Source organism: Mirounga leonina, unplaced genomic scaffold, assembly GCF_011800145.1.
Source record: "Mirounga leonina isolate KUSES-001 unplaced genomic scaffold, KU_Mleo_1.0 Mir_173, whole genome shotgun sequence".
NCBI lineage: Eukaryota > Metazoa > Chordata > Mammalia > Carnivora > Phocidae > Mirounga > Mirounga leonina.
Window position 1 is genome coordinate 82,475,171 of NW_023270447.1, and position 22,132 is coordinate 82,497,302.

General features: G+C 56.1%; 1 protein-coding gene and 1 long non-coding RNA gene across 5 annotated transcripts; both read left to right on the forward strand.

Moving 5' to 3' along the window:
• Positions 1-2,977: 2,977 nt before the first annotated feature.
• On the forward strand, positions 2,978-6,983 carry CPLANE2 (ciliogenesis and planar polarity effector 2). Of its 3 annotated transcripts, none has more exons than XM_035019699.1 (6): positions 2,978-3,075; positions 3,483-3,632; positions 4,846-4,998; positions 5,529-5,665; positions 5,902-6,038; positions 6,268-6,983. In XM_035019699.1, exons 2-6 carry the CDS (start codon positions 3,521-3,523, stop codon positions 6,515-6,517), a joined length of 789 nt encoding a protein of 262 aa, XP_034875590.1. In that variant the 5' UTR covers positions 2,978-3,075; positions 3,483-3,520; the 3' UTR covers positions 6,518-6,983. The 3 variants fall into 3 exon arrangements, with proteins under 3 accessions (XP_034875590.1, XP_034875591.1, XP_034875592.1); XM_035019700.1 differs by having other exon boundaries at positions 2,979-3,075; positions 5,529-5,653; XM_035019701.1 differs by having other exon boundaries at positions 3,021-3,075; positions 3,519-3,632.
• Positions 6,984-16,154: 9,171 nt separating this feature from the next.
• On the forward strand, positions 16,155-21,914 carry LOC118019962. 2 transcript variants are annotated; one of them, XR_004681783.1, is made up of 4 exons: positions 16,155-16,307; positions 16,842-16,973; positions 17,200-17,413; positions 21,868-21,914. It is a non-coding gene; the product is annotated as an uncharacterized LOC118019962 (long non-coding RNA). The 2 variants fall into 2 exon arrangements; XR_004681782.1 differs by lacking the exon at positions 21,868-21,914 and having other exon boundaries at positions 17,200-17,568.
• Positions 21,915-22,132: the final 218 nt, after the last annotated feature.

The window sequence follows — 22,132 nt, forward strand, 5'->3', positions numbered from 1 at the left end:
GCTAGGTGGTGGGCACTGCAGTGCAGCGGCCCTGTGTGGGAACAGGAGAAGGCCAGGCTCGCTGGAGTGCGGTAGGCAAGGGGAAGAGAGTGACCGCTGAAAGCACGAGGTGGTCAGGGGCCAGTCGCAAAAGGCCTTGAAGTTGCAAGGTTTGGATTCATTCTGAGTGCAGTGAAAACTACTGGAAAACTATAAGCATGGGTGTGACATTGCCAGATTTATGTTGCCTAAAGACCACTCGGGTGCCTCTGTGGCATTCCAGAATCAAGCTGGCAAACCCTGCAGGACACAGCTGCAGTGTCCAGGCAGAGAAGAGAAGAGAAACATAAATCCGACTGTCCCTTCTCCACTTACACTCCCTGGGTGTCCCACCCACCCCTGCCCCTGAGATCCTCAGGCCTGTGTGTCTGCCCACCTGGGCCATCTACTTCAGGCAGGTGATTGTCCCTCCTGCCTTGATAAATCCTCTCCAGGCCTTATGGGGCCTTGTCCAGAAGGTGCTCAATCAGCTTGGGGAATGGAGAGAGACCAAACCATGAAGAAATGGATTAATCAGGAGGTTTTACATGAGAAGGGCCTTTAGATAGAGGGTCCACCTGCTTCACCTTAGGCCTTAAGGGGAAAAGCATCTTGCTCAGGGGGACACTCAATTTAATGGTCAGAGGGGGCACAGGAAAGCGGAACTCACCAGACCAAAATGGTCCACAAGCATCCTTCTGAAATGAAATTCTGACCACGTCACTCCCAGGCTCTAACCCTTGACTGGCTTCCTGCCGCCAGCAGCAGTGTTTACGTGAGATCTGTGGACTTGCTATGGACTGAATCTTGTGTCTCCCTCTTCACCCCCCATCAAAATCCATGTGTTAAAGCCCTAACCCCCAATGTGACTTACTTGGAGATAAGGCCTTAAAGAGGGTAATAAAGATTAAATGAGGTAATCAGGGCGGGACCCTGATGCAATAATACTGGTCTCCTTAAAGAGGAAGACACACCAAGGGTGTGTGTGCACAGAGCGGCTGCCTGCAAGCCAGGGAGAAAGGCCTCACCGGAAACCAACCCTGCTGGCACCTTGAGTTTGGACTTCCAGCTGCCAGAACTGTGAGAAAATAGATTTCTGTTGTTTAAGCAGCCCAGTCTGTGGTATTGTTACGGCAGCCCCTGCAGGCTGATGCAGAACCTACTTTCTAAACTGCCCAGTGCTCTTGTTAAATGTGCAAGCTTACAGACCCATCTGGCCCCCTAAAGCAGAATCTCTGGAGGATGGACCCCAAGAATCCATGTTTTGAACAGCCTCCTGATGCTCACTGAAGTGTCCTCTCAGGGGCTCCTGAGGGCAGTGAAGGCTGATTCCCCTAAAACCTCTGGCCACTAACTCTGATCACCAGCCTCCCTCTCTGTCCAAGAGGCCTTCACATCTGGCCTCCAGGTGAACCGGCAAGCTCATCCTGCCAAGTTGCTTCGTTTCCTCACACTCTCCCTGAGCCCTCCCAAGAGCCAAGACAGAGCAGGGCTAAATGTGAAGCCTGGAAACTCACAGATCTGAGCCCTGCCACGGAGAGAGAGCGCTCCACACAGTGTGACCAATCCTGACTCTGGGCCGACGCGGTAAGAACTGCAGGAAAGGGAGCTGAGCAACCTGGGAGTGTGGGCAAGGGTTTCAAGGGGCAGAATCCCATAGGAATGGGTATTCAGTTGTTGTATTTCTGCCCGGCTGCCATGGAAGCAAGTTGAGAGCAAGAGCCCTGTCTCACACAGCCGCATCCCTTCTACTCTCTTGGACATAATGGGCCGCAGTGACTTGTGGGTTCATGGCCCTCTGGCTGCTTTCAGCATTACTAAGAAGAGCCCTCCTAGTGGCTGGGCGCAGAGTGTAAAATACACGAGACCCAGTCTGGCAGGATAGATGCTCAGAGTCCAAAAACCCTGGGTTCCAAGTCTAGTTTTCCCACTGACCATGTGTGTGATGTGACCTCTGATAATCACAATGTCTCTGAGTTCCCTCTTCTGTAAAAGACAAGAGGGATAATATTTCCTACACAGGCTTGTTTACGAAATTAAACGAGGTCACCTCTATAAAGGCCCACGGTCTAGCACTTAGTTAGCCTTCAATAAAAGTTAACTTATAGATTCCTTACAAAACAGGGATTTGTCCTACATGAAGGCCCTAAAGAAGATACTGGTGAAAATCAAGCATAATAGACAACCTCTGAGGAAGGACCCACCTGCATCCTGTCCCACTAACAGGCATTTACTGAGCACCCGCCTTCTGTTAACAGGCCGGTGCCTGTTGTTGGAACAGTGGAGAGGGGCTCAAGGCCTCAGTGCTGAAATGTCGGCTCCAGGAGGGGAGTACTTCTGGGTAGTCTTTTGTATTGTCAGCACGTAGGACGGGGGGGAACACACAGTAGGTGCTCAGTAATTATTTGTTGAATGAATGGGATGAATCAATCAATAAATGAATGACTGGCCAGTACAATCCTGTGGGCCTCTGACTCATTTTTAAAACCTTGAGCGAGTCCCTCTGAGCTGCTGTTTCCCCACCTGTGAAGCCAGAGGCGTTTAACTCATCTCTTAGGTCCTGCCGAGCAGAATTGATAGATAGTAACAGCAGCGACAGTAACTTACTGAGCACTGCTATGGGCCGAGCGCTGTTGTAAAAACGAAACGAACCAAAACCACAACCCCTAGCAGGTAATAGTATTTTACCTCCACTTTATAGGAAGGAGACTAAGCGCTGAGAGGCGGGGAAGGCTCCTGGAGACGAGGGACTTGATCAGGTTTTGGAGGAAAGCTTGGGGGGTCGGACCGCGCGATGCGTAAGACCCACGGCCCAGAGGGGAAGGCCCCGTCCAGGGGGTGTCGCTGCGCAGTGGTAGCGGCGAACTTCAGAGGGGCCAGCCCCGCCCCCGGCGTCTCCCTGACAACGGCCTCCGCACATGCGCCTCAAGCACCCGCGCCTGGGCGGGCGGCGGGCTCCGAAGCCGGATCCCCGCAGGGCGGAAGCAAGCCGAGCGGGCTGGGCTTTTAAAGGGACCAGCTCCGCCCGGGCCCGTTCGCCGACGGGACCTGCTGATGGTGAGGGCTGGGTGGCCCAGGGAGTCGGGATCGAGGCAGAGGAAAAGCAGGGCTGTGTAACACGCACACACCCCCCCCCCGCCCCGAGATGACAAAGGAGGGGAGGGCTGTGTAAATTCCCCCCGAGGCAATAGTGGGATAAGTATTTCCCCAGGGAACAATATGGGGAAGAAGAGACTCTGGGATTGCACCTTCTGGGTAATAAGGGGGAGACGGGGAGTGTGGAACTCTCCAGGACTGAAAGGAAGCCCGGGCTCCAATAGCGCTAATGGAGATAAGGCTGGGGGGCCATAGCTGATCCCCCACCCCAAGGAGGGAGCTGGGGCTCCAAGGGAGAGTCAGAGAGCAGGTTGAGAGGGATCACAGGTCCAGCTCGGGACAGTTACCCTCTCCCATCCCCTACTCAGCGTTCTGCCATCTCTCTACCCTGTCGGGGCGCCCAGCCATGGCCAGACCACCTGCCCCGGGCTCGGTGATTGTTCCAGACTGGCACGAGAGCGCCGAGGGCAAGGAGTACCTGGCCTGCATCCTGCGCAAGAACCGCAGACGGGTGTTTGGTAAGTGCCTGCCCCCCAAGGCTGTGGCCTGTTGTTCCCTGGGGGGGAAGCAAAGAAGTAGGGCAGTGAGGGCCTGCTTTGCTGCACTCCTCAGGCTTGGGGACCCCTGGAAGCCCTATCCCTGGGGACCCCGCCACCGAATCACCTTAGAGTTAATTCCATCATCAGACCAGGAACATGGAAACAGTGGAAACCCTGCCAAGAACCACTGTCACCAGAGAGGCTGTTGATTGAGTTCTCACTGGGTGCCAGGCCCTCTGCTGGGCACATTATACAACAGACTCCCAATTACCCTCAACAGTACACCTTACAGACTTCTCCAAGATCCAGCCTAGTAAGTAGAGGCAAGCCTCCTCTATATCCTGCTGTCTCTAAGGCAAGACATTCATGTTTCCCAGGATGAAGCCAACTCACCCAAGGTTGGGCTGACAGGTCAGCAGAGGGGCCTGGCATCTGCTGTGGGGGCTCAGCTCTGGACAGAAGAAACAAAGCACCAGAAGGCTTAAGACCAGAGAATGAGAGGGCAACCCACAACTTAGGACTTTCAGGTCCTAAGCCTATGGATGTATCATAATTAAATTTTTTTCAAGTTAGTTAAAAGCATTCATAAAGATCTCGATATATTGATTCTTCTGAGTTTATTTATAGTAATTGAGAATATTTTTGCTGATATTTCTCCATTGAGGAAAGACTTATGAAAAACTTTGCCTTTACATGTGGGAAATCTAGAACATGTGATAAAGTATCAGTAAAAATAATCTCATGCACCAAACTTTAAATAAAAGTAATTCGGTGTTATTTGGAGTAGGCTTTGGTGCAGAGCCCAGGTGTTTTTTGTTTTTTTTTTTTAAAGATTTTATTTATTTATTTGAGAGAGAGAGAATGAGAGACAGAGAGCATGAGAGGGAGGAGGGTCAGAGGGAGAAGCAGACTCCCTGCCGAGCAGGGAGCCCGATGCGGGACTCGATCCTGGGACTTCAGGATCATGACCTGAGCCGAAGGCAGTCACTTAACCAACTGAGCCACCCAGGCGCCCCAGAGCACAGGTGTTCTTAGCAGAGCTCACCCAGGGACCCTGCTTGTGTCCCAGGCCTCCGTAATGAGCATAGAGAACCATGGCTGGCTGGCACTGAAAAGCTCTTAGAGTCGATGGGTCTGATGGGGCAAGTGCAGGTTGACCTCTTGACCCCACCTGGCTCCCTTCTTGTCCCAGGGCTGTTGGAGCGACCAGTGCTGCCCCCACCCGTGGCCATTGACACAGCCAGCTACAAGATCTTCGTGTCTGGCAAGAGTGGCGTGGGCAAGACAGCCCTGGTGGCCAAGCTGGCTGGCCTAGAGGTACCCGTGGTACACCATGAGACCACTGGTGAGTCCAGCTGGGGAGGCCTTCCCTGTGGTGGAGGAGACACTGGCCCTTGTCCCACCATTTACTGTGCAACCTTGGAAAGTCACTTCACTTCTCTGAGCCTACATCTGGCTCCTCCATTCAGCACAGATAATAGTACCAACCCCAAAGTACTAGAACTAGTACGGAGCTGGCACAAGAAAGGTGCTCAGGGAGTACTACTCTTCCTTTCTTGTTTCCTTCCGCTGGATGCTGATTGGCCAGCAGATTGCAGCAGTGTCCAGTATCCAGTATCTTTGGGTCCCCCTATACGTACAAATGAAACTGCTTTGTCATGGCTAGGGTTAGGGCTTCCTTTCCCCAGCAGACTGGAGGCTCATCTAGGGCAGGTCAGTTTCTCCCATCAGACTGAGAATTCTCCCAGGTCAGCGAATATGCCTTCCCTGTCAGGCTGGTGACCCACCAAGGACGTGTCTTCTTCCTATTCCTTCCTGGTCCCCTTAACCCTCTCCACTCTGCCTCCCCCATGCTGAATGACTGACCCTCCCCAGGCATCCAGACCACCGTGGTATTTTGGCCAGCCAAGCTGCAGGCCAGCGACCGTGTTGTCATGTTCCGCTTTGAGTTCTGGGACTGTGGGGAGTCTGCACTCAAAAAGTTCGATCACATGCTGCCGGTGAGCAGGCAGGTGGGCCTGGGAAGGTCCGGGAGGGGCTGGTTGTCTGAGATGGGTTTCTGAGTCTGAGTGTCTGAGCCCAGCCTGCCTGGTCTGCAGGAGCCAGATTTGGGTATGGGCTGAGGGTGCTGCCCCAGGTGGGAGAGCTCTGAGCTGGCAGTGGGGACTGGGCCTGTGGAGGAAGGGAGTGAGCTAAGACTTCTCAGGGCCCATGGTTACAAGTCTCACATCAGCCTCTCCATCCCCAGGCTTGCAAGGAGAAAACAGATGCTTTCCTCTTCCTCTTCTCCTTCACTGACCGTGCCTCCTTTGAAGACCTCCCTGGACAGCTGGCCCGAGTAGCAGGCGAGGCCCCTGGTGTTGTCAGGATGGTCATTGGCTCCAAGTATCCTTTGGGTGGCCCCTGGGGCAGTCAGAGGCCACATTTGGCAAGGCATGAAGCAAGGGGATCAGGTACCCTGCCTCTGCCCAGCTGTGGGGTCTAGTCCCATGGACTTTATCTTAAAGGCAGCAGGGGCCCTCCCCCCCCCACCAGCCCAGCGAGGAGGCCTAAGGCTAGGTGTGATGAGGCGGTAAGCTGAGGCATCCGGCCAGGCTCCTTGACCCTCCTCCAGATTTGACCAGTACATGCAAACAGATGTGCCTGAGCGGGACCTCACAGCCTTCCGGCAGGCCTGGAAACTGCCCCTCCTGCGGGTGAAGAGTGTGCCAGGCCGGCGGCTGGCAGATGGACGCACACTGGATGGGCGGGCTGGGCTGGCTGACATTGCCCACGTGCTCAATGGCCTGGCGGAACAGCTGTGGCACCAGGACCAGGTGGCAGCTGGCCTGCTCCCCAACACCTCTGAGAACACCCCCAGCTGATCACTAGTCCCAACCCTCAGGTGACCCAAGGCAGAGGGCAACACCCAGGTCCTAAGGCTGAGGCAGGAATATGGATCTCATCCTGAGGACTGGCCAGAGGGGCTGCCAGGAGGATGGTGTCCTGAGAAGCCTCCTGCCCCAGCAGCGCCTTCCTGGCAGAATTCATGGCAGTGAGATGGGGACGCAAGGCTCTTGGGGTCAGTGGTCTGAGGGCATCTGGGTGCCCCCTGGCCTTCTCCTTCTGACCTGGGTAGTCTAGGCTCTGGAAGCTGAGGAACTGTAGGGGCAGGGCCCCAGGGCTCAAGCTTCTCCCCCAACTGCCTGCTGTCCTCCCAGAGAGGGTGAGTGGGAAGAGGGGCTGTCCCAGCTGGGCCCTAGACCTCAAGTGACTTCAATCAAGAGCCTGTATTAGTCGAGGTAACACCATCTGCTGTACCAGATAAACCCTGAAATCTCGGTGGCTTAACTCCATGGAAGTTTTTTCCTTGCTCTGTCTCACCTCAGGTGTAAGTGAAAGGTGGGCCTGGGGGCTCTGGGGAATGAACTCATGCAGAGACCCTGACTCTGAGGTCTTTAACACATGGCTTCCCAGTTTGCCCTGGGGCATCAACCTCCAGTCAGCGGACTGGGAATGAGTGCAAGTGGAAGGTTACCTAGGAGGTTTCCGAGGACCTGGCCTCTGCCCACCTTCCATTGGCCAACACGTGGTCACATGGTTACATGGAGCTGCAGGGCATGCTGGGAAATGTAGTCCACCATCGTGTTGAGGAGGCGAGCCCCCTCTCTGCAGTACCTTTCTCCATCGTGAAGGTGTCAGGCTGAGCTTAGGACAGGGGCCCCGCCAACTTGGGGAATCAGAAAGCTCACTACACAGGGCCAGGGACTGGACCAGGTGGGGTCAGGGAGTGAGTTGCCCTGTTGGGCAGCTCTACCCGTGGAAAGCCCGCAAGAGTGAACTTGTCCATTCTTGTGTCTCCCATCTGCCCCATCTACCAGACAGGCTAAAGTCTGCGGGCGGGGGGTGCTGATGAAGAGGGCCTTTATGCGTTCTGACACCCCCAATGGTGGGCTGAGGCCTGGCCTGAGTCTGAGCCAGCTGGAGGGGCCTGGGGGCCCAGGTGTGTGACCCCAGGAGCCACCTGACCCTTGAGGCCCCTCTTGAGAAGGCAGCGCCGGCAGCTCTGTGCACCCCATACTCAGCATGCATGATCACATTCTAGCACTTGTTCTAAAACACTTTCCTCCACACATCTACATACGCCTGCTGGCACACACAGGAGGTTCGTACCTCCCCACTCTGGCTCACACCCCGGGGCACCCTGATTGCCTGCACGGCGTCTACCATGTCTGCCTCCCTGGGCACTACCCATAGGTTCGTCACCCCTTCCAGGGCCTAAAGGACTGACTTTAGCATCTTCTTACCCCCAACTCTGGTTCAGAGCTGAGACCTGAGCCTATCCCATGCCGCAGAGAAGGAATGTCCCTGGGCAGGACCCCATGCCTCACAGTGGCACAGCTGGTAGGTTAGCTTCCACTCCTGGGCTGGAGACCTTCCCACTGTCGGCTTCCTCTGCTCCTGGGCAGTGGGTTCAGGCCGTTCTCTGTTTTTAGCTCCAGCAGACCTTACCCCAGCAGGAAATAGCAAAGCTTGGGAGTGGGACCCCAGGTAGCCTCTGGGCCTGAATGTGACCCCTCCCCCCAGCTACCCATACCTGTGTTGTGAGCACCAGCGACCCCCTGTCCAGCCAGTTATCTCTGGGCTGGAAGCTCCCCCAGAAAGGAAGCTTCTGCATCCTTCTTGGGCACCAGCTCTGCACCAGCAGGCCGGTTTTCTCCTGGTTAGCCCCGCTCCCATCAGAGAATCACCCTGTCACCCTCCTTCACCCCAAACCAAGAGGTGAACAATTCCCTTTGCTGTTTTCCTGTGTAAGGACAAGATCGGGAGGGTAGTGGGCCTGGGACTTGGAAGCCCAGCCGCCTGCCATCCCAGCCCCACTTTCTCAGCCCCTGCGAGCCCTGCCCCTGTGCCACTTCAGCCTACTACTCCACGGTAGTGCAGAACTGGGAGCCCGAGGGAGGAAGGAACCGCGAACCATTATTGTAATAGCCGGTGGCTGGGCCCACAGTGTGTGTTCTGGGCAGGGTCACATGGAGAACCAGAAGCATGTGTGGACACATATGAGTGGATTCAGGCCAGCTTTGTGGGCCTGCCACGTGGGACACCACAGATTATGCAGCAGGTCCTGTGTGTGTTGTCCAGGGAGAGGGTCTGGGCTCCAGATAAAGCTCCCCTCTCAGGGCTTGGAGACAGAGGCCGCTTCAGTGAAGTTGTTGCAAGGCCATGAAGAAGTTGCCTTCCCCCTGCTTTGGTGCCCCAAATTCCACCATTAGATCACAATAGCTCAAAGGCAAATACCTCTCTACTCACCCCACCCCTCCATGGGCCCCGAGGCTCTGTGGAAGGAAGGGGTAGTGACTATGCCCCAGACTGGTTCAGGGGTGGGCCTTGACTTGGACCTTTGGGAAAAGGGTAGCCATGCTTGCTGCTCAGGGCCCTGGAGCCACTGAACTTTGGGGCTCTGGAGGGAAGCCTGTAGGAGGAGGGACCATCTCCTGAGGTGAGGGTGGGGGTGGGCTGTGCTGTGGTCCAGCCCTGCTGCTGATGTTCCCAGTCTGGACTTAGCAGCCCGCCCCCTTCCTTACCCCAAACAGGCTCTCAAGGAGTCCTAACCCCCTTCCCTACAGATGGGGAGTGCCATGGACTGACTGTGTCCCTCCCAAATTTATAATTTGAAATCCAAATCCCTAATGCGATGATATTAGGAGCCTTTGGGAGGTGATTAGCTCTTGAGGGCAGAGCCTCATGCATGGGATCAGTGCTCTTATGAAAGAGACCCCACAGAGCTCTGTAGCCCCTTCTATCCAGTGAAGACACAGAAAGTGCAGTCTCCAAACCAGGGAAGAGGGTCCCCAAGGACCCTGCTGGTGCCTTGATCTTGGATTTCCTGCCTTCAGAGCTGTGAGAAACAAATTTCTGTTGTTTATAAACCACCCAGTCTGTGGTATTTTGTTATAGCAGCCTGAACAGACTTAGAGAAGCTGAGGTCCAGAGAGGGACAGGCATTTGCCCAAGGTTGCAGAGCCACGAAGCAGCTCCGATGCTCTCAGCCCTAGGCACTCCCCTCCCTTGAACCCCTCCCCCCATCCCCTAATGCTGTCTTGGGGTCCAGCTCCTCACAGGCCCTCCTCTCTTGGTCCTCCCAGCTTTTCCAGCTGTGAAGCCTGGGGCTGCCCATAGGAAGGGAATACTGGCACCTCCTGGCACCTCCTTCCTCCCTTTCCTTCCCTTTTTCTCCTCCCCGCTCCCTTCCCAGGCCACACTGAGCTGGTCAGTGACAAGTTCTTCCCTCTGCCAGCCAAATCTGGCTGGGCACCTGGGCAACTGGGAGGACCCCTGGCAAGGAACCTGGCCCCAGGATAAGGAAGGGGATCCAGGAACCCACCTGCAAAGGCTACTGGGCCCAGGCCAAGTCCAGGGTGGGGGTGGGCTTTTCCTGTCTTGCGGTGGATCGTCTTACTACCGGGGCAGCCTGGTGCCAGCTGTAATCCCCATGTGCCAGGCACAGGCTTGGGGGGGAGGGAAGTGCCCAGACGGAGGAAGGAGGCTCAGGGGCCCAGGACAAGTTGGAGCTGTGTGGAGCCAAATTCCGAGGGGGCCAAGCTGCGGGTGGGGAGTGAAGGGTGGGTGGGTGGGGGGGTGGAGGTTGTCCCCTCCCTGTGACCTCAGACCCAGAGGCTGGGGCAGTGGGGGTGGGGGAAGCTGGTGTTCAACTCTATTCTAGAAAGTAGGGGTGGATCCTGGGAGCAAAGATGACTGAGGCTGGGGGTGGGGAGGGCGTCCAGAAGGAAGGTGAAGGAGAACTAGGACCTCCGACCATTCACTTTAATTCCTGTGTGTTCGTCTGTAAAATGAAGATAACAGCCCCCGCTTCTTGGAGTTGTAAGTAAATGTGTGTAAAATGTTCAGCGCAGCACCAGGCACCAAGGCAGGGGCACAATAAACGTTGGCTATTATCTTCCCCGTTGTTCTTACGGTAGTGGTGGCCGCTCTTGGGCTGAGCGCGGCTGGAGAGGAGGGAGACGGTCCGGGTCGGGTCGTCGGGTCGGCACACGGGCTGCTGCACGCAGCCCAGCTGGGGGCGACCGAGAACCGGGAAACTCCCGGCACCTGCCCTGCGCCTGCGCCGGGCTCCGCGCCCCCTCACTCCCGTCTGCTGAGCCCAGGACCGCGATGGCACCGAGGACAAGGACCTGGACGGCGACCATCTCTGCGCGTCCCGCGTCAGCATTTGTGCCTCAGAATCCAGGGGCAACCTTTTCCGCGGCGGGAAAACCGCACTCGGTGAGACTTGGGCCAGACGGGACTCTTGCCCCACGTCACCCGAGGCCAGAGTAGCCAACCGACAGTCCCTCTCCTGAATCCCCTCTCCCTCCGCGAGCAATCCCGTGGCATCTCTGGTCCATTGCTTGCAACGGGCGGTGGGCAGTTCCTCCTCAGAACTAAACCCAATCCCTCTGCTGCAGCTCACCGTTTCCTTTCTTTCTGGCTTCACTGGGACTGATAAACCCAATCCCTTGCCCCCCAGGAGGGAAGTGAGGCAGACCGGTCCTAACTGTCCCCCCCCCCCCCGCCCCCGCGGTGGGGCAGGCTTCGTGCTCTTGCCGGATGAGCCGCTGTGCCCCCCCCCGCCCCCCGCGGCGGCGCTGGCAGTGTGAGTTCCAGCGGAACCCGCGCGCGGTGTAGACGGGCTGCGCGGGCTCCCCTAACAAGCTCTGTGACCTGCGCAAGCGACTGCACCACCTCATCTGTAAAAATGGGCTTTACCGTCGTGTCAGCCCCCCAGAGGGGCTGTGATGCTTAAGTGGGCGGAGTGTGTACGGCGCTCAGCCCAGGGCCTGGCACACTGCAGGCGCCCAATACTTGGGGAAGAGCAGCCACTGCTCTAGGACGCCGGCCCACTCAGCGTCTATCCACGTTTATAAAATGGGGGTGCTAGTTCCCTCCTCGTTGGAATCTCAAACGAGAAAACGCGCGTCACAGCGCTTTTGAAGGCCGAAAGGACCCTCGCGCAGAACGGGATCTGTCACCCCCAGGGGTCGCAAGGGGAGGGGCTCCGGGCTCTGGCCCACCGGGAGACCCTGGCCCCCCAGGGGCGCGGTCCCTCCCAGCGCCGCGCCCGGACCGTGCCCTTCGCCAAGCTGAGCGCGCCCTGGGCGCTGCTCTGGCTCCACGCGGAGGAACTGAGACCGAGTCGTGGGCCCGGGAGGGGTCGGCCCGGGTGCAGAGTGTCGCCTGGTGCGGGTGGCCCTCCAACCTGGCCTCGGACCGCTCGGGGGAGCCGCTGCGGCGCCTGCGCCTGTGCAACTCTCTGCAGCAACACGTGGCCCCGCAGCCGCTGGACTTCCACGCGCTCCCAGCCCGCAGCTCCCCGCGAGCCCCGTGAGGCGGGGCGGAGCCTTCCGCGGAGGGGCGGGGCGCTTTGCTCCTAGGTTCCGCAGGGAGGCAACTGTCGCCTCGCTCACTTTAGGTCTTAGCCAGTCTGTGTCCTAGCGGCTCCCGGTGCCTGAGTCCCACCTCTTCAGTCCCCCTCAGATGCTCCTCTGGCTGGAACACACCAGCCCAGGCTGAGCTTTGTGGGTAGATGGGCTCTCGGGCTTAGCAACTGGCACGTCTCCGCCCTCTGTCACCAGCCTAGAGACTAGACCCTGCAATCCCATTGTGTTAGGTCTCGCACTGGGCAGAGGGCTTCTGACCCCTGCTCTGCTCGCCGATTGCTAGGCAGTGAGTCCCATGACTCATACTTCTCCAACACGCAGAGACAGAGGAGACACACAAGCAGACAACTTCCTGAGGAGGGTGGAGCTGGGACCTTAAGGGGAGGGAGCTGATGTCAGGATTCTCTCTTGGCAGGTGGCGGTCTATAGGGAGCAGAAACGCACAGATATGGCCATTGCGGGTCTGCTGGCCGAGGGAGTCTACCCTGCAGCCTTCCCACTGCATGAAGTGGAGAAGACACAAGCTCAGCTCTCTTCCACCGCTGTGGCATCAGGAGGGAATACAGCCCTCCCTCCTTTCATGTGCCTAGGGCCCCTGTGAACTGCCCAGGTATCAGGTGCCTGGTGCAGACCCCAACCCTCGCCAACTGCTGTGCTCATACTGGGCCTGCTGGAAATGCTAGCACAAGCACCAACCCCTGTACCTCGTATGAGAGTGCTTTGGGGAGAAGGTGGCCATCTACTTTGGCTAGGTGAGTGGGGCACCGGGGGTGGGGACCGGGAGCTGGGGTCAAGTGCAGAGTTGGAGGCTCGCGGACTTTGTCACGAGGCTTTTGCACAGCCTGGCTGCTAGCCTGTCTGCCGCCCTTGTGGGCACCCTGGTCTTTATCTCTGGCTTTATTGCCATGGGCACCAACACACCATGAGTGGCTGGAGCTGGGCGCAGAGAGATGGGCTGGGTGGGCCAGATCGGCTGCTGCTTAGGAACAGCCCCTCCCACGATGGACATCTTTTGCTCCCAGGGAAGAGATCTGGGCCGTGAGGGTGCCTTCCTCATGTGCCCACTCTGCAACACCTGTGCCATGTGGAATATTTCCAAGATCTGCCCCATGGCAAGGTGAGTCAGGGACAAGAGCAAGGGCATGGGTAGGTGTTTGAGACACCTGGGCCTGGCTGCAGGGAAAGCAGTGCTGGCCCTGTAGTATGTCCTCTCTCCCTCCCTTGCGGTAGGGCTACTTCTCTGACTATCTGGCAACTGTGTTCTTCAGCATCTTCATATCCTTCTGAGCCACGGCCTTCCTGGAGCACTGGAAGTGCAGGAGCATCCCCTTGGCTCACCCCTAGGACCTCCGTGGCTTCCAGGAAGAGGAGGTGATGCCCAGCTCAGCCCGCCAAGTCCAGAACTCCATTTCCCAGAGTTCTCAGAGACCACAAGGCATGCTGGGAGGAGCCCAGACTGGAGTCCATCATTCCAGGATCCAAATCTGGCTCCTCCCCACACCTCCTGGATTACTTTTCCACCCTCCCCTGATATCAGAATATGATACAAGGTTTGGTGAGATTAAACACTGGGCACATTTAGGATCTCAAAGAGAAACTTTGGAACAGGGAGGAACGGGAGAAGCATTCTATTCACCCATCCATCCAGCCACCCACCAGCCTATCCAAACACCTAATCATTGATCCTGAATCTGTTTGCTTGTCTCCATCTCCACCACTGCTCCTCCCCCACCCCCAACCCCAGTCCAAGCCATATTGCTTCACCTGGACCACTGCTGTAGCCTTCCCAAGGTCTCCCTACTCCCACATTTGCCCTACTTAATTCATTTTCAGCTGCCAGGGTGATCTTTTGAAAACACAAATCACATCATGCATTGCCCTCCTTAAAGCCTTCCAGGGGGTTGTATTATGCCATATAGGATGCACGAGGTTAAATAGATGTGGGAGGACCGAGAAAGCAGAAAGGGAACATTGAGGTAGCAAAGTCAATGCGAATGGTGCCCTCTAGAATAGTGCGGTGTATAACTCATGTGCCCTAAAGAATGGCCCTGCCTTTGCACAGACTGATCCTCCACTCTCTCCTTACTTAGCATCATTTCCTTCATCAGACTTTTTCACAATAACATATTTGTGCTTATTCATTTGACGTCTGTCTCCCCAACTAGATTGTGATTCCATCAGGAACTGGGCTTTGTCCAGGTTGTTCACCCCATCATATCCAGTATCTACTGCAGAATAGTATGCAATCAGTTAACAGTTATTTTTTTTTTAATTTTATTTATTTATTTGAGAGAGAGAGAATGAGAGACAGAGAGCATGAGAGGGAGGAGGGTCAGAGGGAGAAGCAGACTCCCTGCCGAGCAGGGAGCCCGATGCGGGATTCGATCCAGGGACTCCAGGATCATGACCTGAGCTGAAGGCAGTCGCTTAACCCAACTGAGCCACCCAGGCGCCTGCAGTTAACAGTTATTTTTTTAAAGATTTATTTTAGAGAGGGAGAGGGGCAGACAAAGAGAGAGAATCTCAAGCAGACTCTCCGCTGAGTGTAGAGCCTGACGTGGGGCTTGATCTCATGACCCCAATATCATGACCTGAGCCAAAACCAAGAGTTGGACGCTCAACCATCTGAGCCACCTAGGTGCCCCAGTCAGTTAACAGTTATTGAGTGAACTAGTACATTACCCATTATCCATTATCTATTCATCCATCCTAATGTCTGTCGTCCATCCACCTAGCCATCCATCCATCTATCCACCCATCTGCCCTTTTACTCACCCACTTGTGCACCCACTTATCGAGATTTGCCAATTGTCTGCCTGTCCAGTTTACCCACCCATCTGTCCATCTACTGCCCACCCATCCATCAGCCTATCCAGCCCTCTCCCAGAAGTGCATCCATTTGTTGTTTACATTTCTGTTTACCTTCCTATCTATGCATGCATGCATGCATCCATCCACAGGCTTTTAGCCAGGACCTTGGGGGGAAAGGCCCTGCAGAAACAAAAATGATGTGGACCTCATTCCTGTATTTCCAGAGCTCCCTGCACAGGCAGAAAAAGATGGGGGGCTCCCCCAACCCCAGGGTTGTGACACCCAGTCTCTTGGGCCCCAGGAGGCACATCTGTTGCCTCTTTGAACAGGAGTGTGCATGTCCAGCGTTGGCCACTCTGGGCGCACAGATGGCCCAGAACCCAGTGACAGGCTTGAAGGAGTCCTACTTCCCACACTGCCTTCCTCACCTACACACCAGCTCTGCAGCCATCCTCCTCATGGTGAGGGGGCTTTGGGCCCTTGCTCTGGCACCCTTGCTTGCTTTGCTCAGCAACAACTGGGTAGAGATCCGACTGGACCCACAAGTTCCTGTACGAGTTTTGGAGGCCAGTGGCTGAGCGGGCACAGGGCATTGGAATCTGGCTGCCTCTGCTTGAGGCCATGGCCCACCTTCTGGTCATTGTGAATGTGAGCATGAGGCAAAGGAGGGGCATACAGGGTCAGAGGAGGAAATAGAGATCAGAGACCCGGAAAGGTGGCTTAGGAATAGGGAAATGGAGGCTGAATTCCAGGGTTAGAGGTAGGGAAATAAGAGGTAGAGTTCTAGGATTCTGGGCGCAGGCTCATCCTGCCCACGGGAATGGGTTTGGACCCAGGTCGGGGTAGTTGGGAGATTGGGCCTTGGAGTCCCTCTGACCCTGCAGGCTTTCCTCCTCGCCTTTACCTCGGACCTAATGTGTCTCCTGTCTCCTGTACCAGTAGGAACACACAGCCTACTGTGCAGCTTTGTCAACTGCATAACTGCGCTCGCACCTCCAGCCTACCTTGCCCAGGAGGACCTCACGCCCTGCAAATGGGAGCCTCAAGGAGGCGGTCTGGGCCTGTCTGGGAGGGGTGGAGCGCTGAGCCTGGGGACGCGCGGGGCCTGGCTGGAGGGGGCGGGGTGCTGAATCTGGAGGCGGAGCAGTGAGCCCGTGGGAGGGTGGGGCGGAGCCCAATTAGGTGGATAGGAAGCTGAGTCTGCGCGGCGGACAGCTGGGCGGAGCTGGGGTGGGGGTGGGGGGTGGGGGAACCGCTGAAGGGGCGGGGCCAGGCACCAGGGCCTGGAGGGGCGGGAGAGACTCGCCGGACCCCGCGCCCTCCTCAGCTCAGGTACGTGGCCTTTCTCGACCCACAGGGGAACCTCACCCTCTTCTACTGGAAGCTGCTGGCCGTGCGTCTGGGCTTCATCGTCGCCTTCGAGGTAGGGTCAGCTATTTGTGTGTGGGGGACAGACTTGGGTTCAAGTTCAGGCGCTGCCGCCGACCAGCTGTAAACGGGGGGTATGCTATAGAATAGGATCTACTTCATAGGGTCGTTATGAAGATTCGGTGCCAAGCACTTGCACAGTGTCCAGCACATTGTAGGTGCTCAATAAATTAATAGCACTACGACTACGACTATTATCTTTGGGCAACAGACCTGGAGGAAGGAGAGGAGGCATGCTCCCTCCGGCTTTGCTTAGGATCCTTTCTCCAGCTCTGTCTCTACCAGGGTCCCTAGTGTTACGGGTTTCGAATTATGCCCGTGTCTTTGGGCAAATGACAACCGCTTTATGCTTTAGTCTCTTCACCTGTAAAACAGGAATAGTGACTGTACTCACCTCCTAGTGTTGTTGTGAGGATTAAGTGAATTAATACCCGGGAAACCTCAGAATGGTGCCTTGCACTTAGTAAGCGCTCGATAAATTAAGGTAGCTAAGGGACTCATTCTCTCTTTGGCTCCCCCTTGGCCCCAGCACGTGGTGGTCTCCGTGCGCCTCCTCGCCTGGCTCGTGCCCGACGTTCCAGCAGCCCTGGTTACCAAAATAAAGCGCGAGCGCTATCTGGCCCTGCAGAAGCCTGCGGACTCCGGAGAGGCGCTGCTTTAGGTCAGCACTGCTAACGGACCCTGGCCCCTCCCTGACCACGCCCCCGGCCCGCCCCCACGCCTTAGCTCAGCCCTCTCTTGCCCCGCCCTCTAGTTTGGCCTCTCCCAGAGGGAGAATTGGCCCCCTTCCGTCTCCTTTCTGCCTGGCCCCGCCCTTCACCAAACTCCGCCCACTCCCCCGCCCCCTCTATGACATTATCCCCACCGGAGTCCCCTCTGCTCTCCAGGGCCAGCCTATTCAGCCTGACCAAGCCATGCTTCCTGTCCTCTGCAGCAGGGGCGCTGTCCCCGGAGCCCAGGACCAGGCACGAGTGAGGCGGGACTGCCCTTCAAGAACCCTAGGTTCCCCAGATGCTTCCTTCCATTTGGGGTCCTCTGCCTCTGGCCGGGGGTCTGGGCAGTACCTTGGCCAGCGACCCCAAGGTCGGCCTCGGAACTGGGGTGAGAGGATTAGAGCATTAAAGCTCTCTGAAGACCGCTAGTCCTGCATTGCCTCCCTCTCCCTGTCCCCGTCTCCTGCTCTGTGTGCAGTGCTGGCAATAAACCTCTCTCTGCCCCCCAGTGTGCCACCTGTCCATGGACACCTGGTTTCCACACACACTGTGCAGTGTCTCTTCATTGTCTGGATGCTCTGGAGGCCAAGGGAGTGGAGGGACCCTAATCACTCAGTACTGAGCGGTCACCAGTTGGTGGGGGAGAGTACATTGGGATCTGGGCCCTGGATACCTGCCCCATATGCTCATGGAGGCCGGCAGTGTATGAATAATAGTAAAACGGTTTAGTCAGGAGAGCTGAGACACCTCCCAACGGACGTTTACACACTTTTCACCAGATTCTCCCAAAAGCCTGGTGACGCAGTCCTGGGCAGTGGCTAAGGACAGAGGTTGGTGGTTGAGTCAAAGACCTGGGTTTGAATATTAGTTCTGACACCTATCAGCTGTATGATCTTGGGCAAGTGATTTAATCCCTCGGACCTCAGTTTCATATCTATAAAATAGAGACTTCATAGAGCTGATGAGAGATTGAATGGGATAACCCCCTCCCCCGATTTAACACGTACAAGCCTCATGTCCTCATCTGATAAGTGGGAGCAGTAACAGGGTTGTGGTGGAGATTGAATGAATACAGTATCCCTTGCTTTTCAGAAGTTTGCATTACACCACTTGGCTTTCACCGAAGACTTCTATTTATTAGTACCTGTTTTCACTAACCGGAAGAAATCCAAAGAAAATTTTTGCTTTTACGGAAAAAGGTGAAAAAGGGAAAATAGCGTTCAACATTTGTTTTGCAGCAATCCTTTATAGAGGCAGCACACACCCTGAGCAGAGAGCCTGCCACACCAAGCTTTTCCCTGGCCCGGCACTCAGCATCTCAGGATCAAGCCAACAGAGCTTTGAGCTATGTCCTGGGGCATCTGTGTTTTATCTCGATTTATTTTGTGCATCTGTTAGCAAGATGTGTCCTCAAGTATCGGAAAAGCCTAAGAGAGGTTATTTTTGGGGTATGGAAATGCTAAAAACATTTTTCCATATACATTAATGGTAATTGCTTCTTTGTTTTATGCCATTTTGGCTTAGGAAAGCTTTCGTAGGAACACTCTACTTTTGGGTAGTGGGGGAAACTTGTAAACAGATGTGAAGTGCTCAGAACAGTGCCTGGCACATAGTGTACAATAAGTTATGAGCAACATGAGTATTGGTATTTGTGTACATATTGATATTAACACTGAGTGTCTGGCAATTGCCAAGTGCTTAAATAAATGGCAGGTAGTATTGGGAATAGAACAGCTTTCCCTTTCATGGGCTTGGGAAGATTGCATGCTTGCTGCAGCCTCCTTACTGGAGGCTGGTTCTACTGGGGCTATTGGTTTATTGAGGGCTTATTCGGTGTGGGCTAGAGTCTGGGAAGGCTTCCTGGTGGAGGAGGCCATTGGAAATGGCAAGGTGGGTCATTCCAGGCAGCAGGAGAGGATGGGTCATTCATGGGAGCAGTGATGCTGGGAGGGTTGGCCAGGATGGTCCTGGACGCACATCACCAACTTTCATGATTTCCATCTCTCCACCATAGAAACGAGTGTTCCTATTTTATAGGTGCTGTAGCCAGCTCCGGGAGTGTCAGCAAACTGCAGAGTTCTCAGGGTACCTGAGAAGTCCAAGGCTTGGGAGGTTCTCTGTGAAGCCTCTCCTCCCCCAGCATGTCTTACATTTGGGAAGCTTCAGAAGAGGGGTGACTTGTTTCTTGGGCAGAAAAGCAGTGCTTCCCCCATCTTTAGGACATCGGTCTGGGGTCCTTCAGAGCCTCTCCCGGGCATAGGACTCCCATTGTTCCAGCCCCCCTCTTGTACCCCAGACTGGCCAAACCGGTTCTGGGGAAGGGGGGCGGGGAGCAGGCACGTTGAGACAGCCGCCTGCCCGCCTGCGAGGTTCCCTCCGCCTTCGCCTCCCCCTTCCCCGCCCCACACAATACCCAGGATCGTGCACTGCCCGGCTCAGGGGCCATGCTGACATAGCCCCCCGAGGACCCAGCTGCAACCCCAGAGCCCCCAGGTGGTCTGGAGCCCTGGACCGTGTCGGAGGCTGGACAGAGCTCCCTGGCTGAGGTAGGGCCCCACCCTGCTGCCTGCCGTCCCATCCTCCTCCCGCCAGTCTTCCCAGAGCGAGTCCTTTGTGCTGCCTGCCTGGCCTCTGATCCTGGCTCCCACCCACTTATGGCCTCCTGGGGCTCCATAGCCTGTTTGGCCTGGATCCCCTTTCCAGCCATGACCTTCCACTCGGCTTTGTCCCTGAAGGGGCACAGGGGCCATGGCAGGGCCCTACTCCTCTGGGCATCGGGGCAAGGGGGACCAGGGAGGGAGGCAGGGAAATCCTGGGCACAGGAAGCCAGAGGTGCTCTCCCTGAACCATAGTAGTATCCAGAGACCCTCTCTGCCAGCCTTGCCAAGTGGGCCCACTGTCCATGTGATTAGCAGTGTCCACTGGATGGGGCCCTCCTTGGTCCCTGCCTGTCCTTCTGCCCGCAGAGATATTCATGATGACACGAGTTTCCTAGAGGGGGCAGCCAGGAGGGACCTTCCATGCTACTTTACAGGTGGGGACACTGGGGCCCAGGAAGAGGCTATGACTCGCCTAGGACCACACAGTTGGTAGTGTCAACACTGGGCTTGAACCTGGGCAGGGGTTTTCCCCTATGGGTTCCAGAATGACCACTGCCGCTAGAGTATCCGGTGATCCTGTCTGGAGCAGGGAATGAGCCTGCTACTTGGGGCCAGTTCTCTTCCTGAGGTTTTTTTCCTTTATTTTTTTTTTTCTAGCAGAGATGAGCTGCACACAGTATGAACACAGCTCAACCGCTCCTTGGTCCCGAGCACTGAGGTTGAGCAGGCCACATCTTGGGAAGGCCACAGGGCTGGTATCCAAGCTAGATGGGTCATTCCCATTGCCTTTTGGTCTGGACAGAGGTGGAGGTTGACTCACCCCTGACTTTCCCTCTAGGGACCTGCCTCCAGCCTCCTCTCTACAGAAAACCTACCACCTTCCCCTGGCATCCGCCCAGGCTTCTCCTCTAAGCCTTTAATAGGGGGTGCTCCTGCCCCAAGGCTTCCATGTTTTTGCTCACTTATCCCTGTAACTCAGGAGGGTATGGGGGGGGGTGTGCTCCCTGCCTTCCAGGGGCTCCCTGAATCCAAGTGGAGAGGATCTCCCAGAATACAAGGGAGCAGAAGCACGTGTATATTCTTGCACATGGGTCCCCACAGAAGCAAGTAGGACTTCTATGTTGAGGACTTCAGATTCCTGGAGAGAAAGAGACCTCTCTGGCCGGCAGTGGTCCAAGTCTCCTTCCACATGCTCCTACAAAGAAGGGTGGGCCTCATCCTCACTGACTCAGTTTCCTCATCCGTGTGACGACCCAAGCCACCTGCTGACTAGAGAAAGACTAATCCCAATATTCAGGAGAATGACTATCAACTACAAAGCTCCCACTCTGTGCGAGGGGCTTTACGTGTGCTATCATTAATTCTCGTGTTAGTGTTTTAAAGCTGGCAGGACTAGCCTATTTACCAGATGAGGAAAAAGAGACGTGCTCAGATGGACAGAGGTTTAAGGTACAAGCTAAGCTGCCCACACGGACAGGGAGGGTAACTGTCTCTTAGGAGCAGCCCCACCCCATCCCAGGCAGGGACTGAAGAGAGCAGGGCAGCAGCTGGGTGGCTCTGCACATGGAGTGGTCCCCCCCTGGGTCCTCTCCTCCATCCCCCCCTCATCCCTTGGTCACTGACGCTGTCACTGTTTCTCTCAGGTCAAGATTTTCTCCCTATCGATGTTTATTGGGTCCCTGGCTATTTCAGCCGGAACAGTTAGCCATTACTTCCTCCAGGAAGCCTTCCTGGAATGCTCAGGTCAAGTTGAGCCCAGCGCTGATGGTTCCTCTGGCTTGGCTCCTGCCAACCCGGATTGTAACTGTTTTCATTTTCAGCTCCCTCACTAGACTGGCAACCCTGTGGGCCACAAAACGTTTGTCCCTCTGTCTCCCGGGCTTTTTCTGGGCTTTGCATCTGTCTCTGAGTATCTGGTCTGTGAAATTTTCAGTGTCTCTGTCTCTGTCTCCATCTCTGGGTCCCTGAATGTCTTGGCGTCTGTGGTTTTCTGGGTTTGAGTGTTTTGGGGTCTCCCGTTCCGAGATGCTGCCTAAAGGGTCTCCGTATCTCTGGGTCTCTATCTCTGTCTCTGTCCCCTGGGTCTCCTTGTCCTGCCAGGCTGGGCACTGCTCCTCTGGCCAGAGGGGGCCTCTGGGGGGGTCCTTGCTGCCCCGCCTGCCCACAGTGAGGCCAGGCTAGGGTAGGCCCCCGCCCAGCCCGCTGCCTGCTCCCTCCCTCCCTACCGCTTGCCTCACCACAGGGTTTGATGAATCAAACTCTTTGTCTGGGTGGGATCTCCCCCAGCCAGCTGGGCAGAGAGAGGGCTTCTCCCGCCGGAGCAGGAGCAGAACAAGATCAGCAGCGGCCCTCGGCTGGAGAGGTGAGAGGCTGCAGGAGGGCAGCCGGTGGAGGGCCAGGGGGAAGGGCTGTGGGGGCTCGGATCCCTCTATCATCAGGCCTGTCCCTAGGCTCCCGCAGACTCCTTGGGGATGACTCCCTGCCCAGAGAGGACCCGGTCAGCCTGG

Bases quoted from the DNA above. Each gene is read 5' to 3' on its own strand.
- CPLANE2 (XM_035019699.1), top strand. From the start codon at position 3,521: ATGGCCAGACCACCTGCCCCGGGCTCGGTGATTGTTCCAGACTGGCAC. The intron at 3,633-4,845 runs GTAAGTGCCTGC...TTCTTGTCCCAG, and splicing joins GAACCGCAGACGGGTGTTTG to GGCTGTTGGAGCGACCAGTG. The intron at 4,999-5,528 runs GTGAGTCCAGCT...GACCCTCCCCAG, and splicing joins GGTACACCATGAGACCACTG to GCATCCAGACCACCGTGGTA.